The 21,188-nt window shown below is 34.4% G+C and overlaps 1 protein-coding gene across 4 annotated transcripts in view; it reads left to right on the plus strand.

Moving 5' to 3' along the window:
* The first annotated feature begins 564 nt into the window (after window positions 1-564).
* The window catches only part of ARID4A (AT-rich interaction domain 4A), an 82,828-nt gene continuing 62,204 nt past the window's right edge, over window positions 565-21,188 (plus strand). For 3 of the 4 annotated variants that reach the window (XM_074290229.1, XM_074290232.1, XM_074290231.1), the window contains exons 1-5: window positions 565-759; window positions 1,878-1,934; window positions 3,904-4,014; window positions 6,396-6,461; window positions 7,782-7,872. In XM_074290229.1, the coding sequence (XP_074146330.1) occupies window positions 1,929-1,934; window positions 3,904-4,014; window positions 6,396-6,461; window positions 7,782-7,872 (274 nt within the window). In that variant the 5' untranslated portion in view covers window positions 565-759; window positions 1,878-1,928. The remainder of the gene's footprint in view (window positions 760-1,877; window positions 1,935-3,903; window positions 4,015-6,395; window positions 6,462-7,781; window positions 7,873-21,188) is intronic. The other variant, XM_074290230.1, reaches the window with a different exon arrangement.

Raw genomic sequence — 21,188 nt, forward strand, 5'->3', positions numbered from 1 at the left:
TTTGTGGGTGGAACCCAGATTTGTTCAGTCACTCACTGTGCTCTCACCCGGGACGGAAGGTGAACGCCTAGTCCACAAGAACGAATCAACCGGGTAAAGACTCCGCTCCTCTCCTCTCGAAGCTTAAAATGGGAAAGAGCTACCGCCACCGCTGCCGAGACAAAATGGCGCCGGGAACAGGATCTAGCGCAGGCGCCTTGTATAGCCCCTGCCCCGCCCCCGGTGCAAGCCCCTCTCCGCAGCTATGAGTTCCGTTTCCATGGGACACCTGCCGCCAATCGCCGCTCTGGGCCGCTCTTCCTGACCCCCGAGTTCACCAATCAGTGTTCACTCAAGCACATCCGGAGTCATCCTCACCAATCATTTTTCAGGATCTACTGACTCAATTCCCAATTCCTCCAATAATGTTTGTGTCTTCGCGTAGCCAATTATAAGTGGGAAATTTCCTACCTGCTGCTTTTCTTACCAATCAGTGCACTCAAGGCGTTACATCCAATCGGGACGGCGGGTAGCGAGCTCCAATGAGGAGCGCGGACGGGTGCTCCATCGTCATGAGGGACCAATAGGAGTTCGTGTAGGAGCGAGTCTGCTCAACAGCTTGTTATTTGGTGGATTGTGGCAGTAAATCGGGGCGAGCGGGGGACTGGGCGCAGGAACTGCCGCGGCGGCCAGGAGTGGTGCTGCCCGGACGGGGGCCCGCTGGGGTCAGTGTGGCTGGGGGGGATCGAGAGCTGACAGCGCGTACTTGAGCCGCAGTTGGTAGGTGGGGAGAAGAAGAGCGGGGGCTATTGAATGGGCGAAGCGGTAATAGCAGCTGGTGCTGCTGCCCGGAGTCCCGGTGCACTTAGAGGTTTGGGGGTGGGGGTGGGGACGGGGGCGGCGAAGGAGAAGCTTCAGCAGCGGGAACCGCTTCTGTCTGTTTTCTTTTCTTTTTCTTTCTTCCCACCCTATCTCCAGTTCCCGGGGTAAAATGGCTGTGGGGGTGGCCGCCCCGCTAAGTTTGCTCTGGCGGAGTGAGGAGCGGAGCTGCTCCCGGGAGAGGGGTCCCAACTGTGCGGTGCTTCTTCCTCGAATGGGTTCGGGGGCTGGACCAGAGGGATCGGGGTGGGGGCCTGAACGACCGGCGCCTCTAGGAGCGGCACAAAAAAAGTTGAGGCGGGTGAAGAGAGGAGGCAGTCGCTGCCACTGTGCGGTTCCCTTCTCCTCCCACACCCTGTCCCGGCTGCCTCCCTTCCTCTTCTCCACCTCCTCATTGCCCCCCACCCCTTCCTTTTACTCCCCTCCCCCTTTCTCTTTTTCTTGGACCGCGGGCGACTGTTGCCCCAATGGGACCCTTAGCCGCTTCTCCTCCCTGACATGGTGCAGAGCTGGGGGAGGCAGAGCAATGGCGCCGTGACACACCGCCGCCGCTGCCGCCGCCACCGCGGGCACCGGGGGGGAGGGGACGGGAGAGGAGGGAGGGGGGAGCGGCCGAGGAGCGGGCGAGGGGGGGGGGGCAGAGGCGGGAGAGAGAGAAAGCGGAGGGAGACACGGACCGTCCCGGAGATTGCCCCTCCGGGGGAGTCCCAAAAACAGAAACTGCTGCCCTGCCTCCCCCCCACCCCCTCCAGCACCGGCGGCACTCGGAGGAAGCCCCGACTTCACTTTCCCCAGTGGAAGTGGAAAGAAGGGCGGAGGCGGGGAAGTCCGCGGAGGGGAGGCATGAAAGCGGGTTTGGGGGCTTCTTCCGCCCCCCCCTCTTCCTTGGGCCTCTGCTTTTCCTCCCGGCCTGGGACAGCGAGGGCTGTGCCCCTCCCCGCTGAGGCTTGTTTACTCGGACGGCTCGTCGGGCTGTTGTTGGTTAACTGCACTTCTCTTTTCCTCCCTCACACATCCAGCGCTGCTGAAGACTTCTCTTTGAGCTGGAACCCCTTAGATCGCCCCCAAAAATGAAGGTAAACGGGATAATCATCCCTCCCACATACCCCTGGTGGCGAGGGGCCGGGCTGCCCCTTTTTTGGACGTCTTTACACCTTTCCTGCTCTTGAGCTATAGGTGGTGGGACTTTTTGTTTGGAGGATTAAAAAAAAATAATAATAATAATATATATATAATTTTTATACGTTTGTATATGTTTTCATTATATACATAATATAAAAACATTATTACTTTGTCAGTCATTGAGAGGAGTAGGGGGGAAATAGTACCTATTGAATGGAACTGGAAGAGATTAGTATGTATGAAGGGCAGTCCTTGTCGACCCCTTCCAAGGCCCTAGCATTCTAACTCTGTACAGACAGAATCTAACTCTGATCTGTTGTTCTTTGGGCGAGTATTTTTCTTTCAACACCAACGACAGCAGTCTTTGCAGAAGTTAAGCTTTTGTCCTATTTTTGAGTTTGAGGGGATTTTTGTTTTGTTTGTCCATTTCCCCATGAGCAAAGTGTGTGTGTGAACATGGAATGGTATATAGGAGTGGAGAGAGTTTCAACTTTTCTAGAACTTTAGAAATAATATGCATTACACACTTATATGAGGGCTGAATTAAAACAATGCTTAATGCTCAGTCCATATGGTAAATGTTATTAAACTCTTCTTAATGAAGAAGATTCTTCCAAAATAATTACAAGAATATTTTGAAGGACTATAGGAAAGAAATGGCATTTTGTGATGAGATAGTCTAAAATGTTCCTAATTGTATTTCTTTGCCAGTAGTTCTAAAATTTTATTAATTTATGTTCTTTTAAAATTGGTCAATTTTGTCAAATTCATGATTGATTTATTGATTTATCCATTTAGTAAGCCTTACCTTCCTAAATTCTTAAGCTTGCTATGATTTTGATCAGAAAGAAAAATAAGTAACAGCAAATTTTGAAAAATGTTCCAAATAGTTTGGGTCTTTAAAACTTTAGGAAGGTAAATAAAATTTAATAAGTGAATAAGGTAGCATGTATTAAATTAGAATGTTGTTTGGAGCAATACATTGGGTAAATACATTATTTTCCTACTTATAGTATACTGCATTAAAAATGTACATATAGTTTTGTGAGGAAGTTCAAAGCTTTCATAAAAGATTTGTATGTGTATAATAAGGAGATATCAGGTTCACATCAGAATTACAGTTTATATAGTAAAACAAAATATCTATTTCATTATATTTTTTGACACTTCAGCATGTTGAAATTAGATACTTCCTGAGGAAGCTTATTTTTTTTTACACCAACAATATTGATGCAAAAAACTTAGTGCTACAAAGTAAAAGCATGAGTTCATGTCACTGTTATCAGTTATTATGGCTTTTCCATTTCAATTTCAGCTTTTAAGCAGTGTTGACTAAATAACATTCTCAATTTTAAAATAGGCTGAATGATACTCATTTATTCACAATTGTAACATTGTGTTGTTACATGATAACTATTTGTTTAAAGTTATTAAACTGATTTGTTTGTATTGTTCATTTAATCATTTTAAGTTAGTGGTAAAATGTCAAAGAGGATTTAAATGTTTTGAGTCTTCAAAACAGTGAAAAGTTATATAGACCATTTTAAGCTTGAACTAAAGAACTCCTAAGATTAATATACTATATTCTCCTGAATTCTCAAACTTTTGGTATGTTGTAGTTTCTTTAACTCTTTAACATTGCACTCCCTTTTAATATTTTCCACTTATAAATTAAAGAGCATGTGATAATGGAGCATCATAGAAGTTTTTTGAAGACATCATTTTTATTATAACATTAGAACTACTGTTTAAAAATGGTTGAGTTTAGAGGTACTTAAAAAACATAAGTCTACAATATTCAGTGTAGAAAAGAATAAGCATGTTTTAAAATATTTTTGTTATTCTTGTGTAGATTTTACATATTTAGTCTTTGGGGGGAAAAAGTTACAGTCACATATTAACTTTATATATTCTCTTTACCAGGCAGCAGACGAGCCTGCCTACCTGACAGTGGGGACTGATGTCAGTGCCAAGTACCGAGGTGCCTTCTGTGAGGCAAAGATTAAGACTGTGAAAAGGCTGGTGAAAGTTAAGGTAGTGTTTCTGACATGTCAAAATTGTTAACATTTAGTTTTGGCACTCAAGATTAACAGAGGAGAGAACAGTTGTTTAAAATTATTAATTTTTTATTGACTGCCCATTTTATGTAAGATTCTGTGCTGTGCTAATTCTGTAATACATAGTAATGTCTTTAAAACCACAAGAGTGCATTGTTAAAAGTTTTAAAATGCAAAATGAGAAATTACAATTGCTTTATGTTTGATATAATGTTTTAAGTTTCATTCACTTTATTAGACATTGAGTTTTAGAATAGTTCATTTAGAAATCCTTGTGTTTTTTTTATTGTCATTTAAAATTATAATCTAGTTTGTGACAACATAATCACTTTAACAATCCATTTTGGTGCCACAAGTACAAATTTGTGATTTGAACAATGAACAAGAAAAGAAAAATAACACATTTTGATGAAAGAAGAAAAAAAGAGAGGAAGGATGGTGTATGCTTCCTGGAGGCAATTGCCCCTTCACTATTTAATGACTGTTACATGATAGGATATAAATTTGAGTTATGTGATCTACCTTTCAAATTTTTGCACAAACCATAGATGGAATCCCTAGGATACCATTTGGGAATATGTAGAACTGAGGAGTTAACTTTCTTTTTTTTTTTTCTTTTTTTTTTTTAGCTTTTTGTAAGATACATTTCTGTTTTTTAATACTTAACTATGTTGAAGTATTGCCACCTAGCTGTTTTTAAGAGACTTTTAATTTTTTATTCTTGTTTCTTAGTACTGAATGTTTGTTTTTGTTTTTGTTTTTTTGCAAATGAAGACTGTAATTGTTTTGATACTTATATTCTAAAAAAAAAAAAAAAAAGCATTTTATGGTTTGTTTTTTTTTTCCTCTATTTTGGTGATTCTTCTCAGCACTCTAATTTTTTTTGCTCTGTATATTTGTTTTGGTAAGAGCTTTTTTTTCAATAGTGGTATTTGTCTTGAAATTCCTCTCCTGGTTTTCTTGCATTTGTGAGCATTCCTTTTCAACCTTTTCACCTAGTTTTTCTTCTTTTTTCCTGCTTCTTAAAGTATGGGACTCTCCTGAGACTATTCTTAGTTTCTTCACTTCTCACTATACTTTTGTCTATGGTGATCTCTACTCCTATGACCTCAGTTATCACCTTTGTGCAGATGGTTTTTAATTTTGTATCTTTACACCTGGACTCCAGTTCTCCATTTCTAATTATTTGTTATCTCTTGCCCTTAATACCTACTTGTAGCTCCAATTTACTATATTCAAAACTGAACTCATTATTTCCTGGTCCTCACTTCCCTAACTCCATTAGTGACAACACTGCTCTCCTAGATACTTTTCAGTCATCTTGTATTTAATTTTTTACTTTTTCCTCTCCCTAAATCCTCACACGAAATAACTGGTCAACCTCTTGTAGTTTTTGTCATATGTCTTTCTTCTTCTTCAGTGATAATGCCAATACCCTTATTCAGTCCATCACTATTAGTGTTTTCAACACTTAAGTGATTTTTTTTTTTCATTCTCTTCACCCTAATTTATCCTTTTGACCATTGTCTGAGTAATCTTACTAATAATGTATGAGTCAAGTCAGGTTATTTCTGCTTAAAAAGACTTCAAGGGTTTCGAAAATTTAAAAATTAAAATACAAATTTCTTTCAGTGTTCTTGGCTTTCTTTTATGTGGCTTCAGCATATCTTTCCAGTTTTATTTCATATGATTCTCTTTCATACAATCAATATTCCTTCTGTGATAGCCATTTCATTTTATTTTACCCTGTCCTTTTCTAACTGTCTATTTGTTTAGGCTCTCACCTACTTCCTGCAGCTAGACTTCTTCCACATCCCTATTGAGATTCTTTTCTTCCTTCAACTCTCTGTATGGGTTCCTTTATTAAGTGTTTCCTTTCCCTCTAGCTATAAATGATCCTCTTTTCCTTAATCCCTTATCTCTCTCTGTTTAACTTTTCCTATACACTTCTAGTTCTAATACATTATAGATACTTGTGTATTATGTCCCCCTACTAAACTGTAAGCTTCTTAAGAGCAGGGACTTTGTAATTTTTTATTCTTCATTCAGTTTGTTGTGTATATTAGAGGATTTGAATTGAACAGTGCTAAAGTACATAACAAGTATGATTTTAGAGCTATATACATGGTATATCACAATTTCTATTATTATTGTTTCACAAGATAAAAAAAATGAAAAATTTTTAATTACTCTTTAGGTTTTATTTTCTTTATGATGCAGGCCAAAACCTTTGCTTGGTTGATAAATGAAAAAGCATTTTAAAACATTGGAATGATTAATGTATGTTTCAAATGAATATTGTCATAATAATTATCATTATTGTAAAAGTAAAAAAATTATTTTGCAAAATTCTTTCAGGTAATCCTGAAACAGGATAACTCTACACAATTAGTGCAAGATGATCAAGTAAAAGGACCATTAAGAGTATGTATGCAGTATAATTTAGATAATACTTTAAATTGCAAGGTTTAAACTTTGTGGCATACTGGGTTTCATTTTTGTAAAAAGGGTTGGAAAATTATCAGATTTTTTTTAATATGAGTGTTAAGTCATGAGACATAATTCTGTCCTGTCTGTTCAATAAAGGGGCAGCTTAGTGTCAGAAATTGAGTGCTGGAGATAGAACCAGGAAGACCCAAACACTAATCATGCCACTATCACCTGCTAGCTGTGTGATCCTGGGCAAATGACTTAATTCTCTCAGCTTCAGTTTCTCTATCAATTTACTGAATTAATAATAACACTCACCTCAAGGGCTACATGCAGGATTGAATGAGATAATATATGCAAAAGCACTTTGCATTCTTAAAGCACTATATAAATCTTTATTATAATTATTAAAGGAATCCATTGACTCAAACAAATAAAGATCAAATGGAATATTAGAATTTTTTTTAAATATAAATTGTATTCTCAAATGACTATATCCTTAAGGATACTAAATGACATTTTAAGGAAAGAATAATTTTAGGTGTGTTGTTCTCCTGGATTTTTATCTCTTTAAAGGTTTTTGTTGTTGCAGTAATGGAAAGAGTGGCAAGTCAAGTCTTTGAAAAACTTACACATACATAAACATTTACATATTAGTATTGAATCTTATGGGGTGATAATATATTTAGGAAAATATATTGTCTTGACTAAGATGTTTGGAAGAAATCCTGTTTGTTTTAATGATTTATTCATTTAATGTTTGTTACGACCTTTGACTTATGTTAATAAGGAACATCCTTATTAGCCAAAAAAGTAATTAAGGCATAATAATCTTTTTTCAATGGTTTGATATGTAAAGGACTGGATGCTGTCTGCTTAAGTCAGTTTATCCTTCTGCCTCTTGGTGGAGCAGAATGTAAAAACAATCTCTTATTGCCTTACTTATCTTCCCTTTGATCTCCAAGAAGTTTAAAAACTGTTTTTGGCTACTTGTTTTGTTGTTTCACAGATGTTTTATTTAGAAATTTATTGAACAATGTAATGTAGGAGCAAAGACATGGGACTAGAAGCCAGTAGACTATATTCTAGTCCGGGCTCTAGCTTATAAAATACATGAACCATAAGTTTCCTCATTTGCTTTAACAGTGTTGTGAAGATGAAGTGAGATAATTTGAATAGTACATAAGTATTAGTGAAATTATTATTTAAAAGTATGATTTCCTTTCCTGAAGACTTTCATATTTGGGGTATGTTGAAAAGGTAAAGGCAATGTTTAAATTTGAAGATTTGTAATGTTTGGCTTTTGGGGTTTAGGTTGGAGCAATTGTGGAAACTAAAACATCTGATGGATCCTTTCAGGAAGCTATTATCAGTAAATTGACAGATGCCAGTTGGTATACTGTAGGTAAGTAATTATGTTAATTCATGTGGATTTGGATTTTGGGGTATAGTTCAATTTCCTAAGTCTAGTTAACTAACTTGTCATTAAAGTTGTATATTGATGTCTGCTAGGTATGCTAAGAATATATTTGATTAAAAGTTTATTGATAAATGGAGGTGGCCTTTGAGGAACATATATCCTTGACAATATGAAAGTATTATTCCATCCAAGAGTAAGATAAAAACAGGAATGTAGGGGTTTTTTTTTCTTTTAATTATCTTCATTTTTCCCTCCAAGGAAGTTGTATTAAATATATGGTGAAAATTCACATTATTAAAGTATTTCCCATTTATTTTTCATGTAATTAAAAGTGACCTTAATTTTCTTTATTTATGGTGGTACCAATTTTTCACAAGACTAATAGAAGCTGGGCCTTATTTTGCTTAAATTGGCTAATGTGGATGTCTTGGATCAGTGTAGTTAGGAGATTTATCAGTGTAAGTAAAGATATAATATTGATATTGAAGTTATTTTTTTCAGAGAAAAGTGTGGTTTACAGATTTCTAATTTTATTACACTATGATGCTTAGCATTTTTATTCTTTTGATTTTTCTTATTCTCTAGTTCTATACTCAAAGTAGATCGTAAATATTTGTTGTGTTTCATTACTGTAGTATTTGTTGTGATAAATAAAAATTGTTGGGTTCACAATGAGCTCCCAAAGTTAAATTTAAATAATATTTGCCTTCAAATATTGAAAATAATGCCATTTTAATTAACATTTTTGATGGGTAAATCAATCTGCAAGCATTTATTATTATTATGTGCCAGGTACCATTTTAATTAACATTTTTGATAGGAAAATCAATCGACAAGCATTTATTTTAGCATTATTATGTGACAGGAATTTCACCACAATAAAAGTTTTTGTCTTCAAATAGCTTACACTCTGCAGGGAGGCAGATCACAAAACTAAAATCTATAAATAAATGCAAATATATATACAAAATAATATCAGGGGACACTAGTATTTGGCCTCTTGCATGAGGTGCTATTTGAATTGACCTCCTGTGAAGAAAGCTCAGTATTCTGAAAGGCAGAGATGAGGAGGAAGTTCATTCCCAGGAGGTACAACAACCTGTACAAAGGTTCAGAAGTCAAGAGTGTACATTATGTAAGAAGATGTGCCTAAGAATGGGGCATTTTGATAGGGTAATAATCCGTAATGAATCCTGGCATATAAGCTGCAGCCAGATTATAAAGGGCTTCAGATTTGAAACAGAGAAGCTCATATTTTATTTTATAAGCAGTAGTGAATCACAATATTCTTGAGCGGGAGAGTGACATGGATAGACCTATGTCTTTGGAATCATTTTGGTAGATATTCGAGGACAGTGACACACTTGAGGCAATGAGAACAATTGGAAATAATCTAGAGGTAACGAGTGCCTGGACTGGTAGTTGTATGAATGGAGAAAGAGATGCCAGGGATGTGAAAGAAACAAGGAATAAGACTTAGGTAACCAATTGAATATGTGGGGCAGGGAGAACGGGGTGATAGACATTATTCCTAAACTTTCAATCTGGGTGATGTGGAGGATGGTGGTTACCTTGATAAAAATAGAACATTTAGGTGGGATGGGAATTTGTGTGTTCTGTAAAGCTTATGCACAACACTTAAAATTATCAATAAGTCTTGTGCCTCAGAGCCAGTGTTTTGTTTTAGGTTGAATGTCTTCATTTTTTGGTTTCTACTTTTGGCATTTTTAGCACAGGTGAGTGAATAAAAATGTTGCAGTTTTCTTGAGGGTGGGTGGTTGGACAACAGGATCTTTTCAAATTATGAAAAACATTTAATCTTTTAAAAGTAGGGTTATAAAATTATTGATCTTTTAAGTTTCTTTAAAATATTTGCTTCCCTGTTGTTGGTGAAATCTTGATGACTTCGCTTCATGATTATGCATTCTTTTGTTGTTCTTGTGTCCCTTGTAGAATCACTTTTATTTGTTAGGACTTTTTTTCTCCAACTTTTTTTCTTCTGCTTTGGAAGTTATTATTGTCTGTTTTGGCAATGAACACTTTGAGCAACATGATCTTCTACTACTTTTGGAGTGCAGTAGAAACTCCCAGCAAGCTTATGACATTTTATTTTGATGGGTTTTAATATAACGCTTAATAGCACATTTGCCTACTTATGTGAATTTTGCTAATGGAATATTCCTCATACTTCTGGAAGAGTACTCTTTTGCTCCTTGAATGTTTCTGAAATTCGATCCATTTGGTACATAAGTATCAATATTATTGGTAGAGCACATGATATATTTTCATTAATGCTGCATATTTGCAGATTACAAAAACAAGAATTACAGAAAAATGAAACATGTAGATGTGTGTATTATCTAGGAGCATTAAATTGAGTAAATTATGGTAAGGTTTACTAGTTAGTATCTCAGAAAATTATTAGTCTTTATTTCCTTTTCAGTATAATAGCAATGTTTTGACATCTATATAAACAGTATTGAATAGGAATCATTCAACATTTGTTCTTTGCCAATCGGATATTAAGCATTCTGCTAAGCAATGAGATGAGTGACTATAGCTGGGAATATATACCATTTACATGTGACTAATCATAATAGTAGCTCTCATAAATTTCTTTAAGATCAGCAGTGCTCTACATACACTTTCTTATTTGATTCTTACAGCAACCTGTGAAATAGGTGTTCTAAATCACATTTTGTAGATGAAGTTGAGAATCAGAAAGAGTGAGTACCAAGGGTCACACAGCTGTTAAGTATTTAAGATAGTATTCAAATTTAGGTGTTTGGAAGATTTCTGAATTTACAGTTCATAAATCTATCCACTGTCACACAATCTCTTAGAAAAAAAAATACTTAAGGATATTTTAAAAGCTTTAATTTGTCAATGTGAGTTTTCTCTTTAATACAGTACTTTATACATAGTAGGCACTCAAAAATAAATTGCTTTTTTTTTTTTTTTTTTTTTTAAATGACGATGCTTGCTATATCAAGTTCTGGTTCATTTCAGAGTCTCTTAGAAGCTATCATTTTCCATCCTGTGTGCAAGTGACATGCATTTGGACAACCTATAAAGAACTTATTTATTGGTCTGTCTTTCTGGGACAGGCAGTGCAGATGAATGGCAAATTCAGCTCACAGTTGAATAGCAGGAGGAGAGCAGGCTGGATTGTTTCAGAAAATAGCATATCTTCACTAATAACCCCAAACTTCCTCTGGAAATAAAGGGCCTACCTTTTTTAAAAATGTCATTCTGTCAGTATTGCTTATGGTCACAAGACATGGAATAAAAATCTCCAGTGAATTAAAATACTTTACATAGGACAATAAAGAAGACTATTACATTTATGAATATGCTACAGTATAGAATCAATGTGGAAATTCGTGAAAAATATGAGTAAAAGATTTGTCATCAAGGAAATATATAATAAGAAAAGATAGGCAAGGGATGGCAGAGAACCACAGTGGTCTACTACTTCATAGTGCAGAATAAAGCAAGGAAGGAAGACCCCTTTTGTGGACTTATATGAAGACTATAGTCACATGTGACAGGCTTGATCGTGTTGTGATAGGAGGGAATTCTTAAATAGATGAGGTCCCCAATCTGTGTGAATATGTGCCTAATGGTACTTGTTGAAATACTGAGTTCTATTCTTGACATTTTCATTTGAATTTGATTCTTAACGTAATATTATAGAGGAATCAGGAAAAAAAATGTTATGTATCTAAAATCCTCTTTATAAGCCTATTAAACACTTTAAAAAACACTTTCATATTATTGGTATAGTTTTTTAGTGTTCCTAATTATTAATGACCCAAAGTTGCATATAAAACAGTATGCAATATCTTTTTAGGAAGTACTGATGTTACTGTCAATAAATACTGTTAAAAGATTTTCAATCAACCCTTGTTAGAAAGTCTGTGCACTTAACTATATTCTCTTTCTCTCTCTCCCTCTCTCTTCTCCCCCCTTCCTTCCTTCCCTCTCTTCTTCTTATCCCTTCTTTCCTGACTAACATTGACTTGTGGAGTACCTCAAACAATTTGAACAAAGATATCAAATTATCATTTAGCAATTAATTATCATAATACAGATGAGAAATCTGACATGTAGAAAATTATTTCTGTTTTCAGAAATGCACAATGCACTGTGATTAGAGCTCATAATGGAGATCTCCTTAGTGCCAGTCATTGATTTCATTCAGTAAACATGCATTAGATACCTGCTTTGTGCAAGGTATTGTAGTGGAACAGTCTCTCCTAAGGATCTTAGAGCATAAAAGGAGGAAAGATGACTAAAAAATGACTGATACAGAATTAAACAAGATAAATGTAAAAGGAATGCTGTAACAAATTTTGAGGAGAGAGAGATGGTTTTCTGGCTTTAAAAACAAAAGGAAATTGGGTACAGAAAAGAGGAAAGGGAAGACTCATTTCTGAGAATAGGATTAGGAAGATGCAAGCAAATGGGTTCTCTAGTAAATGAATGACTTGATTGATCTTAGGAATAGAAGCATATTGATATTTGAATGGCTAAAGCTTCATCCAGCAACAACATCATTTTGCTCATATTCCTTTTCAGTCTCCAGCACTTAGTGAAAGAAAAAAATAGGAAATCTCACTAAAAAGCAGTATCTACATATAAATGTTTCTCTGATTTTTTTAATTTCTTCATTTCTTTAAATGAAGTGGTAATAAGTTATTCAAAACATTAAAAGAATAAAAATAACTAGATAATGTATTACTAATGTTTTTAGGCAGTTTTGATGAAGAAATAGAAACCATTTAAACACAGTAAAATACAGAACTTAATAATATGCCTTATTATCGCATGTATTTGAGTATGCTGTGGGTAAATAGTATAGAAAATAGTATATTTAGTATAGTATACTAATACTGCACATAGTATAGTAAATAATATAGTATACATATTATTATATACACTAATATATATAGTATTAGGAAATAGTAAAATATTGATAAATCACAGTTACATTAACAGTTAATATTAGTGTTAGTTACCTTTGTTCTCTGATGTTAGAATTATGTATATTTAGCCTCTGTGTGCTAATATCTGTTACTTGATATAATGAGGAACCAGTCTGATTAAGAAATAGTAACAAAAGATTAGAATGAGATATATTTAGTGTAAAAATTATTTTAAGCATAATTTAGTCATGTATTGGTCTCATGTCATCATGTGCCTCCCCTCATCATTTCATTATTTTGAATATCAGTTACCATTGTGCTATAGATTAATAGAAATTCTTGCAAGTAGAATACTGAATAAGAAATATTACCTCAGAATATAGTTGTAGTATGTCTTCAGACTAATATATTGCTAGGCATATTAATGCATGCTTATAATCTCTAATTCTGAGGAACCTGATGCTGATGAAGTGCTGGAATTTGGGAATTCTGAACTGTCCTAGGGCTAAAACATATTGGGTTTCCTTTAAGTCCAGCCAAAACAGTGAGTTCCTGGGAGCAAGAAGTCACCAGGCTGCCTAATGAGGGGTGAACCAATCCAGACTGAAAAAATGGAGCAGGTTAAAAGCATTCCTGTTGATTTGTATTGGAGATGAGCTCCATTAAGTGACCATTGCATTTTCATTCTAGGTGAGATAGACCCAGTTTTAAATCAATGAAGGAATGAATGAATAACAGAACAATCACTAGATAAGAGAATCTCTTCCAAACCCAGTGCTAGTGTATGAGTTTTAATTTATAGAAATACTAGGAACTATTTAGCAGTCTTCCTCATAAAAGTAAAATATGACACATATTACAATGAAATTCTATGTCAAGAAAAAGATTTTTATTCTTCAGTCATAGTCTACTTGTTGCAAGAGTAGGGAATGTCCAACCCATGAACTATATGTTTAAGGCCCACAGAATCATTTGGTCTCACCTTGCCAAAGCAACAGCAGGTGATAGTAATCTCCCCTGCTTGAGTTCTTTAAGCTGATAATTTTGCAAATGATGTTATAAATACCCAAGTGGCCCTTGGCAGAAAAAAAAGGTTCCCCAACCCTAACTTATTGGGACTAGCAAATGAAATTCTAGTGTACCTGACATAGCTCTTTTTAGTATGCTGTGAAAGGTATCTGTCCATTAGTTTAGAAGCCAACAAGATCAATTAATACATATTCTTTTATTTTAAATATTATTTAATTATTGAGAATATCTAATTGGACATTTTGTAACTATGCTACAGAAAGGCCTTGAATTTAGTCTCATTTTTTGTTGTTGGGCTTTTTGTTTTTTTTCCCCAATCATGTCTGACTCTTCGTGACCTCATTTGGGATTTTCTTGTCAAAAATACTGAAGTAGTTTGTCATTTTACAGATGAGGAGATTGATACTAAAAGGGTTAAATGACTTGCCCGGTGTCATACTAAACAAGTTTTCCTTGAAATCTGGGTGCTCTATCCACTGTGCGCAACCAACCTGCTCCTCTGCGCCCCCTAGCTGTCCCTTTTAGGAAGTTGTGTTTTGTCGAAGGTCACCTGAGAAGATAGAGAACTAGGACTAGAAACCTTGTTTCCAGTCTCTTGAGCTATTTTTCCTCTACTATAACACATAATAATACAAAATTGCTGAGTTTTTGTCATAATTGAAAGAAAAAAACCCAGTTTTTAATGTATGATTTATTGTCTTTCTAGCTGCTTTAACCCCTTCTGAGTTAAAGAAAATTATACTGCATGAAATGTCTATAAATTGTATTTAAATTTATGTATCAATTTATATTTTGATTTGTCTTCTTCACTATTTAGCTGTTTTTCTGAGTTATACATTTTTGTTCTAACTTTTCTCATTTATTTCTGATTCCCCCCTTTAATTCATCATTTCTATGGATCTGTAATCTCAGTGATATGAATACTTTCTCAGGTGGTACAAATTGTTTCTTGCTTGGAGGGATGGGGCAAGGGATGATGAATTTGAGTAATCTATTTAGTCACCTGAGTTACTATAACTGATATTATTTTATAGTTATGTTAAAGTAGATTTTTTAGCCTTTTTTTTTAAACTTTTGCCAGAATTAGAAGTAATAGCATTAACTTGCTTTCTTTATCTTGTGTGTCTATATATATATGAATTCTAATCATAGGTGAATGAATATTCACATAAAAATTCTCTGTTAAATTTCCCATAAGCTATTATTACAATAATTCTGTTGTTACACTTATTTATAAAATTATAATTTAATAGAGATGGATTTTTAAATAACTGCCATTTATTAGTCTTACAAACCCATATAAGGTGCTCTCTGTTATACTGTTTCTACTTTAGTACTTCACTCTTTGAAATTCTTCAAAGAATTTCTTTGATGTTCCTCCATTGAGCTAGATTATTATTTTTAAATTTTATTTTATTTTTAAAAAATAGAATAAGAAAAAAGAAAAACAGAAAAGGAATACTAAACAAGGTAAAACAAAAGAGAACATTGTCATGTGCCCAGCAGAACATCATCGAAGATTCAAAATATATAACAACAGATTACCAATTCAAGAAAGTATATATATTATAAGAATTTATATTTGTGAATGTCCATCTTTTCTTTTCTTCCTTGTAAATTGTTCCTTTGTTCTCTGTTGCACTTTTTGGACTTTAATTCTTTTTTTTCCTTTCATCCCCAAGTAAGCTGTAGTTAAGAAAAAATATGTTTTTATATATGCATATATAGAGAGATGCGCACACACACAACCTCTCACATACTCCCTCCCCCTTCCTATCCCTGTTGTCTCTGCTTTAATTTTGCTTCTTAACTTATCTTGCTGTTACTTAACCTCCTCCCTTCCCTAGGATCCCCTTTTGTGTTCTTCCTCCACCTTTTGTTTTCCCCTCTACCCATCTCTCCCTCCCTTATTTTTTAATAGATTTTAGAGGGTGCTATATCCTTCGTGGAGTATATATAGTTGCCTATTTAATCCATTCTCGATGTGAGTGAATTTTTCAGAACTATGAGCTTCCTCCCCCCTCTAATGCCTCAGTCTTTTCTTCCTCTGCACCTCATTTGTATAATATAATTACTATTTTTACCTTAACTCTGCCCCAATCTTTCTTTTGTTTTATCCTATTGTTGATGTCAATGTTAAACATGGTATACATTTCCCATGTTAAAAAAAAAATCACAATTTGTCCATGTTGAGTTCTTTGAAATTGATCTTTGACATTGGCTCTTATAGGTCAGATTTTCTATTAAGTTCAGGTATGATTGATAGAAAGTCCTGAAAATCTGCAAGTTTGAACGTCCCATTTTTTCTCATTCGTTTTTATAGATAATTTTGTTGGATATAATATTTTTGGCCGCAGGCCTAGTTCCTTTGGTTGTTGATAATTATAATTCTAGGACCTGCACTCTTTTATTGGGGCTACTGATAAATCCTGTACAGTTTTGAGTTAGATTATTTTTGTTATTGTTCATTGAAACATTGAAACGTTTTAGTTGTACCTGACTTTTTGTGACACCATTTAGAGTTTTCTTTGCAGAGATACTGGAGAGGTTTGCTATATTCTTTTCCAGCTTATTTTATGAATGAGGAACTGAGATAGACTGTGTAGAGTGACTTGCCCAGAGTCACACATCTAGTGTCTGCTTTGCACTCAGGTTTTCTTGAAGCTAGGTCCATTATTCTATCTATTGAGCCATCTAGCTATGTCATAGATTATTTTAGCAGTCAGAAAGCATTTATTAAGCATGTGCCAGGCATTTTCTAAGTTCTAGGAATACAAAAATAAAAGTAAATCTTCCCTACCATCACAGAATTTCCATTCTAGTGAAGATGTAACTATTCAAGCATATGCAATAGATAGAAAGATAGATATGTGTGTAGTAGATATAAGGTAACTTTAGTGTGAAAATATATGATTTTTGAGATTTATATCAAAAATTTAATCACTAATCTGTTGATGAATTCATTTGAATTTAGTTTTGATTATTAGAAAAGTTATATAAGTTAAAAGCTGGGAGCATATGACAAAGCTTTTCCTGTTAGATAGTAAGACCTTTTACAGCCTATAGTATGCTGACATAGCCTTTAGAAATCCAGGGTCATGTCAATGCCATACTTGTGAAGTTCTAGCAAATGTAATATGTTGCAAAGTATTATTCAAATCTACTATTCAATAAGTGTTTGTTGAAAGCTTTTTTTTCTTTAGAAGAGATGTGTTTAGTTAAGATTGCGATTCTAGTAAAACATTTCCAAAGATTGGAAATTTTAGCTTTATTTTTTCAAAATATAGAGAGATTAACAAATTTTACATTTATTAAAGGTAACATAAACTTCAGTAATATGATACTTATCATCCTTGGCCATTGAGTCTCATGCTTTCAATGCTTAGGATCCTAGAATTTAGAGCTGGAAGAGAGACCTTAGAGATAATCTTGCTCATCCTCATACAGATGAAAAAATTGAGGCCACAGTGAAGTGATTTACTCAGGGTCACATTTGTAGGCACAACCCAACTGTTAACTAAAAGCCAGTGATTTGAACTCCATGTTCCTTGCTTCTTCCCAATGCATCATTCTGATTTGCACCAATTCTCTGGGAAAAAAGTTATTCTGTGAAGTCAGCTACATGAATAAATTTCATAAATCATATAATTCAACATCAGTGTTATTGCCAAGTTACACGTGTGCTCAGCTTCAGAAAACAAAAATACTTCATTATACAACTACCATTTGTGTGATTGCAGTTGGATATACAGGACAAACCATAGGCAAGTTGTGTGATCTGTAAAGTTTTCATCAGTGATAACTTCCTTTGTACCACCAACACCATCACTTTCTTCTGCTTTTCTGATCTGCTGATTCTATTCTTACCCTCCTATTAAAACATTCTTTCAAAAATAGAGGGTGGAATAAATGATGTCTGTGGGATTCCCCCAGACCTTAATTTTGTTGAAAACAGAAGTAAATCTGGTATTTTCTCCTTTGTTACTAGTTGATTCATTGTATTTTAATGTAAATGAGTCAGAGAGTTTTTGTTTTGTTTTGGTTTTTTTGGATGTATAAGGAACTTTGAAGGCAGAGTTAAACTCATGTTTTAAAGATAGATGAGTAAAGAGTTAGGAATGGGGATCAGAAGAGATGGACATTCCTCTTCCTTTCCTTCTTCCTTATCCCCTTCCAAACATACAAAGTCTAATGCTATCCTGGGAAGAGAAATAGAAACCTTTTAGGGCTTTGCTTTTTCTGATGCTGTTGGGGAAGAGTTTAAAAAAAAAAATGATCCAGTGGCTTTTTCAGGGAGCCAGAACACAAATGTACAGATAGCCTTTCTTTGTTCTTTCCTTCTATGTGCTTTTTTTTTTTTTTTTTTAAACCCTCTCCCTGTTTTACCATAAATTCTGTTCCCCTATAATCTAAACCATTGCTTTCTTCCCCTGCCATAATACTGCCAGGTGTACATTTTATGTTAATTTAAATAGCTTTTAATAGCCTTTTTATACTATAACACCATTTCAGATTCTTGGAAATGCATCCCTTTGCATCTCTTTCTAATAACAATGTTTCTGACAGTTTGTCATTAAAGTATTTGTTACAGATATTTAAGGAGTTAACTGAAATAATATTTGTATATAGATGTTTTGGCAAGAAATTTCAGTTATCTTGAATTTTGAGACTTTATTGAATTAATAATGAAATTAATAGAGAAAAAAGAATTATATTTAGACTTGTTCATATTCCTATCCCCTCTGATCTCCTACTAATAGTGTCAGTCATGGAGAATATGAACCTATCAGTGTATGTACTTCTCTATACATATATAATTTAATTCTTTAGTATGTACAGAGAAGTAGATACACTGATAGGTTCACATGTTTTCAAGATTTATCTAGTCCCAGTCACTACTTAAACACATACACACACATTCTTAGAACATAAATTTCCTTATAATAATTGTTGCATTAGAAGTACAATTGTATAGAGTGCTATTAATTAACCCCATGGATCAGTGATTTAAAAATATAAGCAACATAATAATATAAGTATTATATATATATATATATATATATATATATATATATATGTATATGTATGTATATACATATATATACTTTCTTATAAATAATATAAGGAAACATGTTTGAAATAAATGTTAAAGAAATTGGATTCTCTTTGGTACTTTTCTAGAATAAAAACTAGAGAAATCTAGAAAAACTAGAGAAATAAAAGTTTTACACTTTTTTGTGTTAGTATTTAGAGAATATTTAATTTTGGGTTCATTGACAATGCATCTAGAAACATTCTCCTTTGAATCTGTTAAGATGGATTTAATGCAGTAGGTGCACCTGGGTTCAAATACAACTCTGCCACTTAACTACCTGTGTGATATTAGATAAATCACTTTACCTCATTAAGATCTAGAGATAGTCTAGCCCCCACTCCCTCATTTTTCAGATGACCTCAGCAGTCCCTTAGAAAACCTCTGATACTCTTGTGTTTTATTTAAACGCATTGTTTATTACATTTGAAGTATAGCTCCTCCCCTATCCTCCAAAAAAGTATTAGATGTGTTTAGTTTAAAAAAATAAAAGCAAAAGGAAACATGATTAAGATAAATATTAAAGAAAGGCTTCTCTTGGGTACTTTCCTGTAATAAAAATTATAGGAATCTTAAGGTTTGCTTTTGGCTGGCAAGGACATTTTTGTTTTTTTTTTTAAACTTGGCAAATAACTTCCAATGGTGTAGGCTGTAATCTAATCAAAGTTCAGTATATTTTGCTTCTTGAAGAGAAAAGATGATATATTCATCATGGGGGGAAAAAAAAACAGGCATTTTAGGTATAATGGAAAGAACATTGGACTTTGTCAGAGATAAATTTTAGGTTCTAATTCTGGGTCTGCCACTACTCATCAGATAAGTCACTAGACCATTCTGGGCCTTAGTTTCATATTTTCCAAACTGAGAAGGTTAGACTAAAAGATTTCTGAAAACATCTTTTCCAGCTTTAAATCAGTGATCCCATAAATAGTTTTAGATGCTAAGATATCAGAAGCATTCATTTACCTGTTTTATTGTATAGTTCAGCAGTTGACCAATGCTTGAATAATTATGCATATTTATTGTCTGTAGTAAAGAAAAACAACCCCCCTTCCCCTTTATAATGTCCTAATACTGGATAATTAGGTGTCTTCTGAGAATCTTGCATCTTTTAAAATGAACTGTTTTTGTCCCATTGTGATTCAAAATAGGACACTTGAATTAATTAAATATGGTACCCTTTGATCTCAGCTACAATGAGAGGTAGTCATTTCTGTGAGAAAAAGAATGTTAAAATTTAAACACCGTAAATCAAGGGGTTATCTTGAGTAGTAAAAATCTTTTAAATTTTCTCATAAAAATACTATAACATTACATTCTGTTCATCATGGAAAGAGCCAGTTTTTGTTTAATAGAAATGGACCTTTACAAAGATCTCTTGCAGCATAAGTCTGTATGTAAAGTGGGAATTGTCTATATTGTGCTTGTCTTGGAGCCCTGAAAACCTGGATTCAAATGCCACTTTGTTTACTAGTTATACAACTGAGAATGCCCCTTAAATTTTCTAATTCTTAGCTTTCTCATCTAAAAAATGTGTATGATACCTATAATATTGGTAATACAGGGCTGAGGCTTAAGATAGTGGCTATAAATATTTTAAAAAAAACATGTGAAGGTTTTCATAATAATTCATAATTATAAACTTATGATGGTTATTTTTCAGCATTAAAAATTTTAAACATTGACTTATGTGGTTTACCTTTTTTTTTTTTTTTTTTTTTATATATATATATATTTTATAATATTATCCCTTGTATTCATTTTTCCAAATTACCCCCCCCTCCCTCTATTCCCTCCCCCCGACGACAGGCAATACCACACATTTTACATGTGTTACAATATAGTCTAGGTACAATACATGTGTGTGAATATCATTTTCTTGTTGCACAATAAACATTAGAATCCGAAGGTACATGCAACCTGGGCAGACAGATATTAGTGCTAACAATTTACATTCCCCTCCCAGTGTTTCTTCTCTGGGTGTAGCTACCTCTGTCCATCATTGATCAACTGGAAGTGAGTTGGCTCTTCTTTATGTTGAAGATTTCCACTTCCATTGTGGTTTACCTTTTTATAAAATATGATAATATAGCATCTCTAGCCCTACTTTAGTGCCTTCTTATGTCATGAATAAGACTCTGTGATCTTATCAGAGTTTGCCTTTTGATAGCATAGTTTTCAGTTGAAAAGGCTTTGAACATGGGTTTAGGGACAGGCCTGTGTTACTTTAGTCTATCACCTGAGAATCAGCT

Source organism: Sminthopsis crassicaudata, chromosome 2, assembly GCF_048593235.1.
Source record: "Sminthopsis crassicaudata isolate SCR6 chromosome 2, ASM4859323v1, whole genome shotgun sequence".
Classification (NCBI taxonomy): domain Eukaryota; kingdom Metazoa; phylum Chordata; class Mammalia; order Dasyuromorphia; family Dasyuridae; genus Sminthopsis; species Sminthopsis crassicaudata.